This window comes from Tilletiaria anomala (genome assembly GCF_000711695.1).
Source record: "Tilletiaria anomala UBC 951 chromosome Unknown K437scaffold_2, whole genome shotgun sequence".
Classification (NCBI taxonomy): domain Eukaryota; kingdom Fungi; phylum Basidiomycota; class Exobasidiomycetes; order Georgefischeriales; family Tilletiariaceae; genus Tilletiaria; species Tilletiaria anomala.
Window position 1 is genome coordinate 261,473 of NW_013547020.1, and position 17,108 is coordinate 278,580.

Here is a 17,108-nt window from a genome sequence, read left to right on the forward strand (position 1 = left end):
AGAGCCGCTGCTGAAGCCCACTCTCAATGAGCTCCATCCATAGGAAGGCACGATGATGGATTTCGACACGGTAAGGCGGAACGACAGTGCTTGACTTGGTGCGGCAGGCGGCGAGGAAAAGCGACAGGAGCGGGCATCTCATCACCCTTCAGCCGACCCATTGGCTATGCCCAGGCTGCCAACCAACTGAAGCAAGGCTTCTTCTCATCGTGAGCATCATCATCCATCTGCACCTTCACCGGCCCCACAGCATCAGTGGTCAACAAGCATCACATAGACTCGCCCATTATGTCTGAAGAATCAGGAGCAAAGTTCACCCTGCAGAGTGAGTCCGCGACCTCGAGCCAAAGGCAAGCGCCACCTTCGCGCGCCGTTGCTGAGGAGCGCCGGGCGAATGAGATAGATACCCTCGTTCGGGCACCCCTTTCGACTTGATCTGACCTTCTGACCCTTGGGCACGGGCGTTCACTTTGAACCTTGCAGCCGCATCGTTTGATGCTCGGTTCCCCAACCAGGTGAATATATTGAGAGATCATGCCGGTCGAATGGTTAAGCTCTTGCACTGACCCCCCCCCCAAACTTCGTACCAGAACCAAACCAAGCACTGGTAAGGATGGTGCTCGATTTTGTCTCTTTGAGAAGACTTTCTCACATGCTTAATTGCCTATGCTCGGCCATCTCGCGATGCTGTAGCTGGCAAAAGTGAGTGCTTTTCGCGGTCAATTATCTTGTTCGTGCGATGCGGCAACTAACGCCAAGGGTATGTTCGCAGCTACGTCGACTACTACAAGTGCATCAACGCCAAGGGCGAGGAGTTCACCCCCTGCAAGCAGTTCTTCAGAACGTACCACTCGTTGTGCCCGAGTGAGTATCTGTTCGCATGCACGCAAAATGCACTTCATATGATAAGGTTTACGAATCCGACACTGACCATGAATTGCCTAAACTTGGCAACCTGCCCTTCAGACGAATGGGTAAGTTATGACACACTTGAGCCAACCCTTACTCCGTTTATGACGGCGGGACACGCCGGCGCTTTCCCGCGCTCGAGTCAAGCGGTTTTGTAGGGCGAGGTGGCGGATGCCCGTACGAGTGAAGTTCAGGGTCCACAGGCACAGGACAAAATCGCCGCTCTAGCTGGGTTGATGAATGGATAGGCGAGCAGATCGATAGGAGGAGATGATCACACCCATTCACTATACCTTGTTCGTCACCATTCTTAGGTATGCTGACCACGATTACCCGTACCCGTCAATGATTTTCGCAGATCGCAAAATGGGACGAACAGCGCGAGAACGGCACCTTCCCAGCTTCGCTTGACCCGTAATATCAGACTGCCTTACCAAAGCGCGCACAACAAGCCAAGCTGTAAGAATTAGCATCGCAACAAGTTACGTCGCACCTTACCGGCGATAGTCACGATGGCTTTTGCCCGAGCCAGCGTTGCGGAATTGAATAGCCTTGGTCCTTGGAGCAGCTCAGATGCCGGACCCGCGACATGGTATCATATTTCCCCTGTCCCCAGTTGCTGCAGAGGGCGAACACCCGAAACGTGTTCATCTAATTTGCTCCTCCAATCTAGCTTTATGGTGTATATGCGGGACAGACTTAGGCGCCATCTACCCTGAAACGCTCGCTGTCTTCGATGAACGTCTTCACTTTGAGGTCTTTCTGATCTGGGTATCCGAAGACCAGCTCGGCTTGAACGATCCAGCCGGAGGGCACTGCCCATTCGTGAGGCGGAAGGAAGGGGGAAGAAAAGCACGGTGCAGAGCAACGGAGAGGGGGGCGCTGACTGTCAGCGCATACAAAGTTTACCTGCTTTCCTGGAGAGTGCGGTGGTACTCACCCTTGAGGGCAGCATTGAACATTGGCTTGAACCCTTCGCCGGCCATGGCTAGTGCAGCAAATGGGAGAAAATGGTGGTGTCAGATTTAATTCTCGCCCCACACATCTTCCTCCAAATCGTTGAAGTCTCACGGGCGACTGTTTGATCGTGATATGTGAGCACGAAAACTGGGATGTCAGTCAGATGAAAGGGACAACGGTACGAGATCGACCATGGACGCACCATGCTGCAGGTTCACGCCGTATCCTTCGGCCTCCAGGGCGGTCCAGAGGTTAATTTGAGCCATACCGCTAGCTTGGTTACTCCACTATTAAAAAGGCAAGCAGCACCAGATTTGCAAGTCACCATTCTGCAGAACGTGGGTGGCATAATGAGGGGCAAGCGCATCTTGGGGAACGATCACGTACATCGTCCCAAAGGTGAGAGAATGCGGAAGCACCGCCGCGGTATTCGTCGATGACCTTCTTGTCTTCAAAGAAAATGACTGTTCCCTGCGCCGCAGCGAACCATGGAAGACGCTTCTGGACTGCCTTGAGCTGGTTCTCGCCGAGGTTTTGGGGGACAAACTCGTTCCAGTAGTTCTTGTGCGCTTTGCCCAGCAGGATGATGGCGCGCGAAGACTGGCTATTGAATGCGCTTGGAGAGTACTTGATGGTGTCCTTGATCAGTCTGCATTTCGGTTCGCGAACGGAGACGGCGTCAGTACGATTTACCGCCTAAAGAGGGAGCACACTATGGCCAGCGACAGAGACTGGCGTGATCAGCTCATCTTGGCCAAGGATTTCCTTGTCTGTGTTCTGGTGAATGCTGCGACGCGCCTTGACACCATCAAGGAATGCCTGGCTGGTAGCCATGTCGCTGGTTGTATTTGGAGGTCCAAGGCAAAAGATGGCGAGGAGCAGAAGCAGGAGCGGCAGGAACACAAAAATATCAACAGTCTTGATTATCTTTGTGATGGGATCAGAATACATGCGTCCACTGAATGCCTTTTCTTCATATCGCTTTCCCAGGCTTTCTCATCGGGCTTCGGTCCTTCACCAGAGGCAGGATGGTCAGCCGAGTATGTCAATTATCTCATCAGACAGTCTGTCATCAGAGGTTCACGACTCCGCGCGATAGCTATTACCTGCAATAAGTACACTTGTGGCAAATGATGGCACACGATCCAACCACACAGTGCAAATTGCACCACATCAAAAAGAGACTTCTCGGAGGAGGGAGGCCTTTGAATTGACTTTTGCGGGGTGGCCGTCTGATCGTGCGCTCGGTGCTACCACTTGCACCATGGCGTGGTTGAGGCGTCAAGGAGAGCCGAGATCCGAGATATATATGAATCTGTCTGTACTCTTGTGGTTGGAGTCTGGTGCTTGGGCTTGTTGTGTCCGTCGGCGCTCCCATTAGACCAATGCGTAAAGGTGCAGAGTTACTCAACGAAGGTTGGGAGGGATACTGGTTATATTCAGATAAGTCTGGGGAGCATATGCGTACATATAGGATGCTTAAGTGCTCTTTTCCGTCTTTCACAAATGGCTAATGCGCGTATGTTTCACCAGTGTTACTCTCGACATCGATAGGACAGGACTGGCGCACAGCGCTTATAGCCGCCTCGGCTTTAATTATCTGTCACCCAAGGACGAGCAGGCGAGCATAACGCACAAGGACCTCTGGAATTCGCATCGAGCATACACGTATGTAGAGTGAACGCTCCAGGTGCATCAAACAATCGGCAAAATGTTGCGACCACATCTCGACCTGAGAAAGCAAAGCGCTGTGGATGAAGGGTTGAGAAGGGACGATCGCCAAGGGTTGTGGACTGCGAAGTTCGGTAGCATGAATCTGTTCATGAAAGGAACAGAGATACTTTTCCGTTTCTGCAATAACCCTAACAAAACCCTCGACTTCCTCCAGGCTTCTAACCCTAGTACAGGTTGAATCATCAATGCAATGCAACGCATGTATGCATGGCATTGGCTCGATGTGTCAGCCTCGCGGCTCGCGACCATCACATTCTCCAGCGCGGTTGAACTTGTTGGACCTAGTCCGTGACCTGGCACACAATGAGGTAGCTGCCTATGTGCTCGGCGCTGCTTTTTCCACGCCATTATTTATTGTTGGCCGTAGCTATGGGCAGAGCGGAGTCCGGACAGAGAAGTAGCCGCGCGTGTAAATTTCATTGCGAGGAGCTGCAGCCTCGAGAAAGATGGACAAGATGTCTGCTTCGGCAGCAATTCCGAATACAGCGTCCACGAGCGCGTCAAAAGGGCAGCTCTTTGAGATCCGAGACACGCCAGGAAAAGGCAAGGGAGGCTTCGCACTCGTCGAGTTTGCGCCTGGAGACCTGATCATGAGCGAGCGCCCCTTTTTCACCTACTCTACTGGCCTGTCGAGAGGAGCAATCATCGCAGCGGTCAATAGGTTGCCGACTTCGAAGCGGCGCTTGTACGATTCTTTCAGCAAGAGTATCGGGCTGAGCACGGAAGGCATCGCGCTTACGAACTCGCTCCCCATGCCGGAACAAGGCAAGGTCGGTATGTTCGAAAACATCTGTCGCTTGAATCACGCGTGCCAGCCGAATGCGCAATACTTTTGGAACGATGCAGAGCAACGCGAAGGTGCGCAACGTCGCAGAGGGTCGTTCGCCGGCGTTGCTAATAGCTCCTTTTGACTTGCAGTATGTCACTGTATCCGCCCCATCCCTTCGGGCTCAGAAATCCTAGTCTCATACACGACAACCATCGATAGCCGCAGCAGACGCGCCGAGCTGAAGGAGGAATTCGGATTCGCTTGTCTGTGCGGGCTCTGTGGCATGCCGGCGCAGCAGCTCAGCGCCTCGGACGCGTCGTGGTCAGAATTGTCCGACATTTTCAATAGTGTGGTGGAGGTTGACAGCGACGCGGACAATGAGGTGTCTGACGACGATAACTCGCCGGCACAGACTATGCGGCTAGTGCAACGCGCACTCCAGATTATCGAAGAAGAGCAAGCGCCGCGATCCCTCGTGCCACGACTGTGTTACGCTGCATTCAAGGCCTGCGCTGCCTGCTCAGACGAAAAGAACGCGAGGGTATGGGCTGCACGGGCACAGGAAGGCTATCGGATCACCAAGGGCGAGATGAGTGCCACGAGGAGGATGAGAGAGCTGCACGAAGAGCCCAGGCGCTGGCGAAGATTCGGTACCCGGCAAAAGGAAATCCTTACCAGCTAATAAGAGCGCAATTGTATTTGCAGCACTTGGATGAAGCTCTTGCATGAGAGCCCGAGACTGCAAGTATCCTGGGACAAGTCGGCTACGTCATCGTCCCAAAAGATGTTTTCTGGCCCTATTGCGCGTGGAATCGACACCGACTGATCTAGGTGTGAATTTACATCAAAAGGCGCCCTGATGGCTGATCTCTGATACCGGGTATCCCTCCTCTATTTCGCACAGATATTTTACCTATTGCCTCTTCCTCTGAGATTGACCCGGCTTTTGTGGCTCGATACTTCGCATGCTTTCGCCCGGCCGCGGCGCAACTGTCCAACCCTGCGTTGTCTGAGCGTGTGATTGTATGGTTGGTTACAAAGATGAACGAGAGATACTGTCTCATCCAGCATGCTCTAGGGGACGTGCACGGGCCGCTGCGTCGCTCTAGAAGATCAACCAGCAAACTCTGGCCCAAGAAGTCTTTCGGCGCAAATTTAATTGACGATACAGACGGTCTTCAACTGTTCAGAACACATTCAGTACCCAGCTCCCTCGATCTCTTCAAGTGAAAGTACGACGATACAATTCACCACGATGGCTAGCTTACCTGCTACTTTTCGCTCGCAACCCTCGTCCCAAGGCGGATGGGCTCATCCATGACAGAACTGGAACGGGCCAGAGAGTCTTTGCTACCAAATACTTCTCCACAGAAGGTCTCATCGTCAGGGAGACACCGTTTGTTGACTTTCCAGCAGCCTCGACCCCAGCTTCCATACTCGCTTACGTACGCCACCTTATACCCGCTCAACGACGCCTGTATTTGTCATTCGGAAAGCAAGGTGCAGGTATCGAGGACATTGCGCTGATTAATAGTATCCCTATGGCGGCGGCCTTTGTGGTTGGTCTATTCAACCCTATTTTAGATCAATCACAGCTGCGTTCCCAATGCACTGTTGTACTCTTGGGATTGAGAGCTGGGTCGCGAAGATGCGCTTACATGTGGGATTCCCTAAATGCTAATCTGGCGCTGGCTATCTTCGAAGTCTGTCATTGCATGCGGCCGATCGTAGCGAAGTCAGAAATCTTCGCATCCTACAGCGTTCAATTAAATTCGAGGCCGCAAAGTAGAGCTGTGCGCAAGCCATGGGTTCACCTACTCTTGTGCAGTGTGCAATTTGCTGTCGTCGCAGCTAAATGAATCGGATGCACAATCACATGGACTGAGCCTGATCGTGGGTCCAATTATGAGAATCCTAACGCAGGATCCGCGATACTTGCTTTAACTCGTCCAGAAGGTGCATCCAACTAGTCGAGACGCTCCAGACAGGCGTCTTCCACGGTGCATCCCTGTGCTACGGCGCCTTTCAAGTCAGTGCCGCCTATTGAGACGTGGAAAGTACGAAAGTCTGGGCGGAATGGGTTGAGGAAGAATATACAGCATCTGCAGAGGGTTAAACTGCGCAGATGCAAGAAAAGTGAGATGCTTTGCAACTGATCCGCGTAAAAATCAGACGTTTAGCACACTGCGCAGGCAGACGTTGCGGTCTTGAGGAGCGCGGCCTCGCAATGCGGTATAGAAGATGGCGACAGAGGGCGACGAGCCTCTGTGGTGAGAGCCGGGACGACCCGTGATTCAGTCGTGATATGCAATCATATCCTTTCCATCGCTCCCACCCTTGCTGGGTAAACAATATATTCAACATTGCAATTGAAGTATGCCGCATGAATCGAATTGCATGAATCATACTCTTTTGTAATATATGTTTAATCGTCAAATTGTATTGACGAACCCTTCCACTTCCCCCACTGAGGTTGTTGCTGCTCTTGAGCAGATGAAGCTTGCTGCTGAGCCCCGGCGCCTGTCTTCTGGTCCTGCCCTTTCCGTTGTGAGCTCCGCGTTCTTGTGGCTGAACCTTCACCTGAAGCCGATGCGGGCTGGGCTCCTCGGTTGTTTGCACCGGCGCGGGATGACAGAGAGGTTCCAGCCTGTGTCACCACGAAGCAACAAACAGTCAGTAGAGCGCGCCTCTGAGATTCCAATCCCAACACTCACAAAGCTGACCGTCAGTTGTGCGACATCGAATTGGCGCGCGTGATGCCACTCCTTTAGACTTTGTCTAAAATCATTCAGCAGCTTGGCCAAGGAATTATAGAACTGAAGGGTGCTGTATGTCAGCCTTGGTGAGTTACCGCAGTGACCATTCTACACCTTACATTCAATCCCTCCACGAGGTTGCTGGACAGCTCTTTGTATTTGGCATGCGCAAGGTCGAGATTCTGCAGGGCTTTTTCGCGCCGTTTCGTGCTTGTATCAACGCTTCGAGATGTGTTGAAGTCATTGTTGAGTTGCTGTGAGCCAAAAGGAGCAAGTCAGCTATGATCACGAGCCTTCCGTGTCATTCAAATCCCTACCGTGATCTCCTCCAGCTTCTTCTCCTGGGCTGCTGCGCTGTGATTGATCTCCTTCAAGTATTTGTCGTACTTGCGTATCTCTTGATGGAATAGCGATTCGAAGTGTGATGTCTGCACGACGAGCGAGGTGACTCCGGAAGACGACGTTGCGGTTAGCTTAGCTGCTTCTTTCATCGCCAGAGACCGAATATCATCGGAGCGTCCGAGTGCTTTCGCCTCAGCTACTGCTGCAGCGCGAGAGTCTCGTAAATCGTCCAATTCCTCTAAAGCAGCTCGGAGTGATTGAGCCACTGGATTCTGAGCACTTGAGCTGGCGCTCGACGACGCTTTCGGTATGAAAGCATCAAGGGCAGCCTAGGTCACAGATGTGTTGGTCAATACTTGTTTGCTTTGCATTTCTTTTCCTGACTCACTTCACCACTGGAAAGCACGTCTATCGTGTCGGCCCAGTCGGCAAGCTTTTCTTTGACGATCCCATCACTCTTCTGAGCTTGCTCAAGAGTGTACTGAAATTGTGTAATGTGGCTCCGATACTGCTGTGCCGCCTCTTCACTAGCTGGCCGAGTCCATGGCCTGCCGGCAACGCTCCTTCGCACCTTTTCATCTTCAACAGCCTCCTGGTCCAGAATGGCAACTGAATCCTCCAAGATTCCCACGTCTGCGTTGGCGATTTTTGACACGTCGTTGATAAGGCGTTGCAGCTTGCTGACTCCTCCATCAAGGCGGATCTCTTCTCCTTTTCGAAGCAATGAAGGCGGGATAGGAAGATTCTGGTCCTGCGCTTGGAGGGCGCCAGGTAGACCGAGCGACTGGAGGGAGCTGCTCGCCACTGCGTCGAGGTCTATCTGTCGAGATGTAAGTTCTTCCCGGATCAATGTTTCTTTGCGGTCTTCGTAAATACTGATGGCTACGTGCACCCCATATGGGACGAGAGCTTGGAACAGTGGGACCCCATATGCAGGAGATGGTGAAATGCGAAGAAACGTGAATGGGTCTTCTACCTCTTTCGGTAATACGCTCTTGACCATCAATGCCGGCGCGATCTTCGACAGATTGGCCACGGTTGTCACAGGCTGCAAGTAGATCAGATCGTTATCTTTCGTCGCTCGGGAAAGATTTGCCACTATTGTCCCATGAAGCGACCTCAGATCCGACACGATTGTGTCAGAAACATTGCGTTTCGAGGCGTCGAGTGCCTTCTTGACATCGACTTCTGCTGCTTGAAGACGGCCAAGTTCATCTCCGTATCTATTTAAGCCTCAGACGGGCTTGTCAGTGAATATCTGCAATCAATCGGGAGTTCCGGCGCACCTGTTGCTCTCCATGTCATCTCGGCTTTTCCTATATTGTGCCGCCGCCCTAAAGTGAAGCCTTTTGACAGTCAAATGAGATACCCAGTCCTGAAAGAGACGCAAGGGGAGATGAGCAAGCAATTGGGTGCGCTGTGGAAGCATGCTACTCACCCGAGGAAGATCGCACCTTGCTTGCTCGTCAGTTTTCATTGACATTGACGGGCCTGAGCGCTCCGTTACTGCCAGGGCTGCCTCGTACAGCGCGGAGACCTGCATTGACAACTTAGCAATCGTCGCGTTTTTGAGGCCATCTGCGACGGACAAGAGGACTCAGTGATGGAATTTTTAAGTGGCCGAAGGTGTGTAGACTCACCCATGACGGATTGTTGCCAGAAACATTCTTGTGCCTGAGCGAGCATCAGTTGCTCCAAAGCTTCGAGCATTGCCGGAGTTAGGTCCGGACAGGGCGGGACCAGATGCTCGATTTGAGGGCAAATCTTGGTTCGTATGTGACACAGAAGACCAGCAGCAGTCTGAAAGACTTTGGGATTTTAGCAGGCATGCATCTAGTCTGATTACCGAAACGAAATGTACCTGAAAGTAGCCAATGCATCGTTTGATACTATCTTTGTCACTCCGGGACTCGCTCGCGCCTAGACTCGAATTCAGCGCAGCCAAAGAGAAGAGAAGGTTTGCGCACTCGAAGTTCAAGTCCGGATGAGAGACAATGGTATTACTTGCCGAGGACGAAGATGGGGGCGTACCGTCGTCATCGTTAAATGCCGCTGGGAAGGACGTCCAGAGGGGCATGGACGGCGAAAATGAGAGCGTCCATGAAAAGGCAATGTTGATCTGGAAGGAATTGGTACGGGTGAGCACTTTGTAAGCAAGCCTCATGATGTCCATGAACGCACATTCGTGGGGAACTTCGTCTGGAAGAAACGTAGTTGTGAGTGATATCTACATGCTCGGAAGATGGTGAGCAGCGACGGGATGACGTGAAGCACCGTTTTTTTCCTCACCTCAATGCCAGATCCAGGCAGCTTCTGTGTGTTTCTAGCTTGTAGCATTCATCTCGAAACCTGACAAAAGTTGCAATATCCTCCGCGAATGCATCGGGGTGGGTGTCGGTGTAGTGTTCCGCAATGTGATTCTTGATGGCCTCGACGAGATGGGACGATACTGGGTGCGAATACTTGAGGGGCAGCGCAAGTATGTTTGCAGTCATTGTGTCTTCCTCTGCTGGGACCTGTGCTGAACGCCCGCAATGTCGGCAGCAAGCTCGAGTGGAATGAAGAAATTGATGAAATGCGAATGTGTTGGAAATGACGTCGACTGAACGATGTGGAGTGTGCCAGATGCCAGTCGACGCGCTGATAGATTTGTGCGACTTCATAATTCTACCACTCTATTGTGGCGTTATGCGTACCTGTTGATCTCATACATCATTTCGACGGACTCGCCCTGTGCCTTTGTCTTCCCTCATTCTTCGATGGTTTCAGAATGCTTTCAGCTCGTGCTTGATTGGTTGAACCAGTGTTGTCGGCCATACTCTCGCAAAAATAAAGGTGCAAGGCAAGAGGATCGCGTGAGCGTGCGCACATTCATAACCGCAAGGCGAATGAATTACGTTTGAGGTCCCACGTTGCACATCTATCTATTCTTGCAACGGGATGTGATAAAAATACAGTCTCATTCCATTTATGACGTGCTCCCTGCAATTGCAAGCTATCGCCCTTCACTCTCCCATCTCCCAATCTCAACTGCGCAGATATCTTCAAAGTATCTCTCGCTTCCAGGCCCACTCTTCTCCAGAAAGGGTAGCATCGCCCAAGCCTCTGTCAGGCGTTCCCGCTTGCGTACTTTCAATGCCTCCTTTTCCCTCGGGCTCATCTTGGTTAGTTCTGTGCCCGTCAGACCTTCCGGCGTGCGCTTTGAATTTGATAAAAGAGCTTCGACGAGCATCTCGAGATGAGCTGTGCTCATGACATATTGCGAGGTCAAATTGCTGACGCTTTCACCTGCGGAACGCAAGGCCGCCGACTCGTCAATTGACAATTCGATTGCCAGTCCGTGTGAGTCTCAACTCACAAAGCATGCCCATGGTCCATGTTCCCCACATTGCGGCCTCGAATGCGAACTCGAGGCCTTTTGCGGAGCTTGCGTCCAACAGTAGAGCATGGCATTGAGCTTGGATTGTAGTCATTCGTGAGAGGATGGTATTCTGTTCACCGTATAAGCAAAGTATTCGCTTGTATCTCTTTGACAACGCAGCCATTTCATCGACACACCAGAGATTTCACTGTGTTACGCAGATCGGACAGAGCTCCTTCGCGATCAAAGAGTACTGATGCGAGTTGCTGCTGCTTCGAGAGTTGGGTTTTCCGAAAAGATAGGCCTTCTTCTTCCGGATGAGCAGAGCCTTTCTCAACGGTCCCGAGGGCAGCATCCAAGCGACTGCATATGATAAGCGCATCAGCTGGCACGCTTGAGGGAGGCTCACTCAAGCAAGAAACACATACTCAGTATCCTCGTCGGCTTGAGTATATGCCGCTACGGCTTCAAGGCCTTCGTACGTGACCTGCTCTTCCCAAGCAGATCGCGCCTTCTTGTGGTCCAAGAGCAATGATCTCAGTTGTCGATGAAATGTAGTCTCCTCATGACGACCGAGCAAGCCAGGCTCTTGGGCTGCTTTCGTGTCCTTGCCGACACCACTAACTTTTCTGGATGGTGAGGATCGCGCCAGGGGAGATGAAGGTGCACTACCTGAGCCTGGCTTGAATGAGAATGGCTTGGGTGTTGCTGGAGACGAAGTCATTGCAGACCTATTCGTGCTTTACACACAGTTTGCATGACGATTCGTGCATTCCCTACCGCATCGCCCAGGGGCCGCGCATTGACTTGCGGTCGGAATGCCGAAACTAGCGGTGGAATGGATGGAGCCTCAGGAATTGGACACGAGCCACAGATTCCCATGCGACTTTTGCAAGTTATGCGAGTCTTGCAATGACGCTGTGAATGAGAAGCACTTCGCCCGACTTTATATTGTGGGGGAAGAGAACCTATATAAATATATATATGCACATGGCTGGCTGTACTCGTGGAAGCGATTAGTATTAATTAGGGAACGTGTGAACCGCCCGCGAACCGACCATCCCGACAAGAACTCTAAGTGAAACAGATGCAAAAAAATACGCTTCGCGCAAAGCCATGCCAAGGGGAGCTCTCGGGTGGCGGCAAGAAACTTCTGCGAAAAGCCGAATTACCGCACAGGCACGAAGCAGACACAAAAGAACGTGACACCTTAGACACTGCCTACTTCTCTTTTTCGCAGCAACAGAACGCATGAGTCGCGTGACCAGAACAAGCAAGCCAGACAAAAGAATCCAGCCAGCCCCAGTCCTCTTGCTGTTTGTTGGGTGAGTGGACAAGCAGTGGCTGGCACAAATGTGCTCCACACGCAGGCTATAAAGTTCTGCTTTTCGTCAAAGTATCGCTATGAACTCATATAATTTTTTGAGTGAAATGCTGGATATGGGGCTCCCTTCTTTCCATGCTCGCAGGTGATTTGAATGGATTTGGTGATACTGTTGGTGACTGGTGACAGACTGAGACATGAGAATTGCTTGGTGACGCCTGACATGTTGTCAGGCACTGAAGCTCTGGGTGACTCTCCTCGGTCATTTTACATATGGTAACACCTTGACGCTTTCCATCTTTTCTTTTCGGGGCTCAGTGGAGCGCGTCACACGCAGCAACCAGCGTGACCGTCAATCATGCTGCATTCCGTCGACTACAACTCACCACACCAGCCTGTACGCCGAACGGCCGGTGGACGGGACGTCCGGCTTTTGCGCCGGGTGAAGGAGCTGGCATGGCGAGTGCTGGTAAGCCTTCGTTCGGGTGCAATCGTCATTCGTCGCAGATAAAAGATGGCGTGTCTATGTATGAAGAGCGGTTCCGCTTATTTGCACTCGACGTTCCCCCGCCTGCGGGGACGAGTATTGGTAATCAACTCTCGGAAATTGTTGGTTCGCACAGGTAGCGAGACAAGCGTTTCACGATGTTGCATGGCATTGCGTTTCCAGCAGCGAGCTACACACTGCTGCGCCCAAGAATACGCCCGTGCCGTTTGCGCAAAGGAAGGGGACACGCTCTTGAGACCACCTTGTGCCTGGCGCCTGCAGCCGGACGAAGGCCATGACAAAGAACATGGTGCCTGCCCAATGGTTCGTTCAATGCATTCAGAATATACAATGTCAGTACACCGGGAATTGAGCATCAACATCATGAGAATAAGCGGTCAGACCGCCTCTGACATCCACAAAATCCAGTTTGACTCGCTCTCTGGCTTGTGGCCCTTCCCCGCCCTTGTGCCCCTGACGGATCGTCTCCTCGCGTCGCAGGAGTCTGGCAGCCTCTAGCGAGTCGTTTCCACGCCTGCACAGAAGCCTTATTTGGACCGGCACTGCCGAATGTGCGTGCGAACCAGATGCAACCAAATTGTGGATATCTGCGAGCGCGGCAGAAGGCGCGCGGCGGATCCTATCAATCGGCATGTCTTAAGCAAGAAGAAGCCAAGTAGACACGTGTATGAACCAAATGTCAGATTGAGAAAAACGGGCGAGCGGGCCGAACAAGCACTCACTACAAGTATCACCCAGCTGGACGATACCGTACTCCACGGCGGGCCGTACGTCGATGGTGATTCCTCCAGCCCCCGGTTCGTTCTCTTCGGCTCTTATTGCGACGCGTTTGAGCACGATCGGCTCGAGCCTTTGCCCACCATTCACGTCGCATTGCGCCCTGTCGGCTCCTGGTGCGGCTTTGAGACCGCAGAATGAGACATAGTCTTCACTTTGCAAGTCCTCGATCATTGAAGATACCTCTTGCCCCGGTTCGCTTGCCTCTTCGGCTCCTTCAGCGCCGGCTTTCTTGTGCAGATGGGCTCGCACGAGCAACGGATCACCACAAGCTCTGCATGTGCCTAGTCGCCTGGGCCGCAGCTTGATAGTTCTGAATGGTTGCATAGGCGATGTGATAGGAGAGATGAGGGTCATGACGCCTGCCGGTGCTGCCTTTCGTCCAAGTGGAGTTTCTGTGCATGCCTGTGCTGTCTCCCTTTCCGCGTTCGCAGCATGCTCTAAAGCGTCTTCGCTAAACTCATCCCCAATTCGGGCGATGAGGCGCACTGCTTCCGTTGCTTGCAGCGTGCCAACAAGCCCGGTGATGACGCCGAGCACGCCGCTATCCGCGCAGTCTGTCACATGTTGCGGAGATGGTGCAACAGGGAAGATGCATCGATAGCACGGTCCACGGGGGTGTGTGAGGCGCCGTGAGCGCGTTGACGCGCCTCCTGTCCTTTGCTCTTCTAAGCTTGGTTCTCCTGCTTTGCCCTTATCCGCTAGCTGATGGCTTGGGACCACCTCCTCCCTTGGATCTAGCCACCGGTTCCAGACACCCAGCTGGCCTTCATAACCCTGTGCCGCAGCAGACACCAACATCCTATCCGCAAGCACAGCCGCGTCGTTGAGTAAGTACCTCGTCAGCGGATTGTCTGTGCAATCGAGCACAATATCGTGCCCCTGGACCAGCTGTAGGGCATTAGCGGGAGATAGCGGTTCAACGAGAGGATCCACATTGATGTGAGGGTTGATCTGCAAGGCGGACAGAGAAGCGGAGGACGCTTTGGGTTGCCCAATACGCGCGTCACTGTGCAGAATCTGGCGTGCAAGATTGGACCTCTCGACAACATCGTGGTCAATGATGGTAATATTTCCTATAGCGTCATGGTAAGCGCCACAAATTGCTTCCATCAGCTTGTCTCATTCCCAGCACTCGCCCTCGGAGCTCCCTTGCTCCAGCTCACCAACACCAGCGGCAGCAAGATACTGTATGGCCGGACACCCGAGTCCACCGGCGCCGACGACAAGTACGCGTGCGTTCTTGAGCCGAAGCTGCGCTTGCAGGCCAAAGTCAGGCAAGATCATCTGCCGACCATAGCGAGTGTACTCAGGTAGCGTCAGCGGGTAGCTTGCGCTCGAAGTAGATATGCTTGACGGATCCATGGCGCGACGCTCGTTGCCTTGCGCCAGGACGCGCTTCTTCACGGAGCCTCCTCAAGTTGGAGCGTGCAAGTAACAGTGAAGGAAGCCCCTGAAGCTCGCTTCGTTACGACAAATGTGTACACAGCTCATATTCACAGCAGGCGGCAGCTAGGGAACTTCGCAGGTTACACTTGGCGCATACTGGCAGGCCCTGGGGGATATGTTTAAAAATAAATGAAAATGATACAAATCATTTGTATACTTTAATCCCCGTATAACAGGAAAACCCCTGGATATTATGAGCAGCCCTGGCAGAAAGGCGACATTCTTGGGGGATTCAATATCGCCTGGGCTCTTCCCCATGCAATGCTGCCGACCGTGCTGCAGCTGCACGGTTACCAATTCAATACGGAGTCCAGCCACCTGCTGTGCAGCGTGTCTGTGACGCCGAGCCTCGCGTGCCGGCCAGCTAGTGCCGACAGTGCTGGGGCACACGCATCATGTGCGGATCATCAGATGACCCCCCGACCTGAAAAAAAACGCGAGGAACAAGGTCAGGGCGCCCTCTATGCTCTCCTGGCTCTCGCCCCGCATTCGTCTAAAATGCCTCACTCTTCTGCACCCTTGGCCTCGTCCTTGCACTTCGTCGAGTCTTGACCCTGTCACATCAGTCGCCGCTCGCCAAAAGCATGTCGTGAAAAGTCTTTGGTGGTTGAAAGTGTACTTGTACTTGTGGGACGCACGGCGGGCATTTCGCATGTGTTAGTAAGGACTGTGGATGGCGCTACACGGTACCACGGCATCACCGGCAGGACCAGCGCACAGGCCCACATGTCACGCAGCGGAGAGCCACTCTTCTCTTCGGGCAGTTCTTTCGTGCGAGTGATATTGTGTGTGTCTGGCATGGCCCGAAACACTGCTGACCCCAGTGAGGTACACTGTCATCTCATCCTCCTCATCACCCCGCACTTTCGCCTTCATCGCCTCATCAGCGTCATTGTCTATCCGAATTCGGGTGCTTCGTCTCCATCATCACGCCTTCTTCTTCCCAGACACGTCAGCTCAGTCCGACGGCCCTTGCCAGCGTGCCGTGTGCTGTCCGAGCCCTGTTCCTGAACTCAGCCGACCAGGCCGATGATCTTTCCTACTGCAACTCCCCCATATCATCTCTTGATTCATTTGAGACGTCGTCTCGGAATGACGAGTCGCTCTTGCACTTCTGCTGGCCGCCTCTTCGTTCTGGCCGTCGTCGCTGTCCTCTCCCTTTCGGTATCTGCTTCGTTTACCAGCCCCAGTCGACTTTCACCCTCGCCCAACAAAGATTTACACGCACTGCTTGCACGACAGGCCACCAATGCGACGAGCACTTCTGTGACAAGGACATCGTCAGCTTCGGCGTCACCTGCAAGCGCATCTTCCCCCGCTGCTAGCTCAAATAGCAGCAGCGGAACGGGTGGCCCTAGCTGCAGCATGACGGCTCCCTCTGACGATCCAAATCAAAGCACCTCTTGGTCCAGCGCGTTCGTCTCCACCTGCTGCGTGCAAGGCAAGGGCGCGATATGCTACACGCGCACCTCCACTTCCAGTTCCAGCTGCGCCATCCCGTCATGTTCCGACTTGGCGTCAGGCAACAGCACGCAGATGAACGGCTTTGTCCCCCTCGCGCCCGCCGCCACCGCCGACAATCCGGATCCGATGGGTAACGGCGCCGCGGGCAGCGGCAGAAACCTGACGTACTCGAATTATGCACCGGACGGCGCTGGCGGCAATGCTGAACGGAGGTCGCACGAAGTGGCACACACCAAATTTGTCGCCCTCGGTGCCGCTCTTTTCATGATCGTTGGGACATGCTTGCTCTGAGATGTGTCAGCACTACATGTGGCGCACTGTCTCGTCTCAGTCTGGTGCTGGCACTGCTTGTCTGGCTCCAAGAAAATGTTCTTTGCAATACCTGCATTTTCATTGTCGTACACCCGCACCCTCATCCAGCACGGCCTTTGCAAGCACCGGTTTTTACTCCTTCAGCATTTAGCCAGTCTTCAGTCCTTCCGACTTTCCCTCCCGGATCACAAGGGTCACACCGTCCCACCCATCAGCACCCTACTTGAATTATTTCCCTGTCCCTCGTCTTCTCTAGCATTCGCACGACACGACCTCGTCAAGGAGATCTCGTCGCATTCGAAACGGCCTACAACTCGTGCTTCCTCAGGAACAGCATAGGAAGCACCTGTACGTTTGTAACATATTCGCTTCGCTTTGGGTCACACGTGCAATGGGAATGTCGCTTGCATAGACACTTCGCCCCTTTCACATTGGTGCTGTGA

General features: G+C 53.1%; 8 protein-coding genes across 8 annotated transcripts; 3 read left to right on the forward strand and 5 right to left on the reverse strand.

The window, feature by feature from the left end:
• Positions 1-288: 288 nt before the first annotated feature.
• On the forward strand, positions 289-1,327 carry K437DRAFT_265781 (putative COX12-cytochrome-c oxidase, subunit VIB; the record flags this gene model as incomplete). Its single annotated transcript, XM_013390800.1, has 7 exons — positions 289-325; positions 484-515; positions 591-607; positions 694-702; positions 773-864; positions 967-974; positions 1,268-1,327. The coding sequence occupies 7 exons, from the start codon at positions 289-291 to the stop codon at positions 1,325-1,327; spliced, it is 255 nt and encodes an 84-aa protein (XP_013246254.1).
• A 281-nt stretch (positions 1,328-1,608) lies between these two features.
• Positions 1,609-2,703, reverse strand: K437DRAFT_265782 (Nitroreductase; the record flags this gene model as incomplete). The annotated part of the gene is made up of 6 exons (XM_013390801.1): positions 1,609-1,724; positions 1,850-1,897; positions 1,981-1,986; positions 2,072-2,156; positions 2,257-2,508; positions 2,596-2,703. The coding sequence occupies 6 exons, from the start codon at positions 2,701-2,703 to the stop codon at positions 1,609-1,611; spliced, it is 615 nt and encodes a 204-aa protein (XP_013246255.1).
• Positions 2,704-2,790: 87 nt separating this feature from the next.
• K437DRAFT_70999 (uncharacterized protein) lies at positions 2,791-3,341 on the reverse strand. The gene has a single exon (XM_013390802.1). It carries the CDS (start codon positions 3,245-3,247, stop codon positions 2,972-2,974), a length of 276 nt encoding a protein of 91 aa, XP_013246256.1. The 5' UTR covers positions 3,248-3,341; the 3' UTR covers positions 2,791-2,971.
• A 563-nt stretch (positions 3,342-3,904) lies between these two features.
• Positions 3,905-5,198, forward strand: K437DRAFT_71077 (SET domain-containing protein). The gene is made up of 2 exons (XM_013390803.1): positions 3,905-4,461; positions 4,522-5,198. The coding sequence occupies exons 1-2, from the start codon at positions 4,050-4,052 to the stop codon at positions 5,052-5,054; spliced, it is 945 nt and encodes a 314-aa protein (XP_013246257.1). The 5' UTR covers positions 3,905-4,049; the 3' UTR covers positions 5,055-5,198.
• A 1,527-nt stretch (positions 5,199-6,725) lies between these two features.
• On the reverse strand, positions 6,726-10,056 carry K437DRAFT_242060 (BRO1-domain-containing protein). Its single transcript, XM_013390804.1, has 11 exons — positions 9,760-10,056; positions 9,652-9,697; positions 9,332-9,589; positions 9,111-9,270; positions 8,909-9,048; positions 8,757-8,845; positions 7,859-8,693; positions 7,446-7,799; positions 7,248-7,382; positions 7,087-7,188; positions 6,726-7,019 (listed from the first exon to the last, which is right to left on the reverse strand). Exons 1-11 carry the CDS (start codon positions 9,963-9,965, stop codon positions 6,798-6,800), a joined length of 2,547 nt encoding a protein of 848 aa, XP_013246258.1. The 5' UTR covers positions 9,966-10,056; the 3' UTR covers positions 6,726-6,797.
• Positions 10,057-10,235: 179 nt separating this feature from the next.
• Positions 10,236-11,838, reverse strand: K437DRAFT_71140 (uncharacterized protein). The gene is made up of 4 exons (XM_013390805.1): positions 11,260-11,838; positions 11,029-11,194; positions 10,829-10,961; positions 10,236-10,758 (listed from the first exon to the last, which is right to left on the reverse strand). Exons 1-4 carry the CDS (start codon positions 11,553-11,555, stop codon positions 10,466-10,468), a joined length of 888 nt encoding a protein of 295 aa, XP_013246259.1. The 5' UTR covers positions 11,556-11,838; the 3' UTR covers positions 10,236-10,465.
• A 1,119-nt stretch (positions 11,839-12,957) lies between these two features.
• K437DRAFT_253119 (uncharacterized protein) lies at positions 12,958-14,946 on the reverse strand. Its single transcript, XM_013390806.1, has 3 exons — positions 14,607-14,946; positions 13,386-14,516; positions 12,958-13,298 (listed from the first exon to the last, which is right to left on the reverse strand). The coding sequence occupies exons 1-3, from the start codon at positions 14,803-14,805 to the stop codon at positions 12,997-12,999; spliced, it is 1,632 nt and encodes a 543-aa protein (XP_013246260.1). The 5' UTR covers positions 14,806-14,946; the 3' UTR covers positions 12,958-12,996.
• Positions 14,947-15,622: 676 nt separating this feature from the next.
• K437DRAFT_71174 (uncharacterized protein) lies at positions 15,623-16,808 on the forward strand. The gene is made up of 2 exons (XM_013390807.1): positions 15,623-15,660; positions 15,777-16,808. Exon 2 carries the CDS (start codon positions 15,919-15,921, stop codon positions 16,642-16,644), a length of 726 nt encoding a protein of 241 aa, XP_013246261.1. The 5' UTR covers positions 15,623-15,660; positions 15,777-15,918; the 3' UTR covers positions 16,645-16,808.
• Positions 16,809-17,108: the final 300 nt, after the last annotated feature.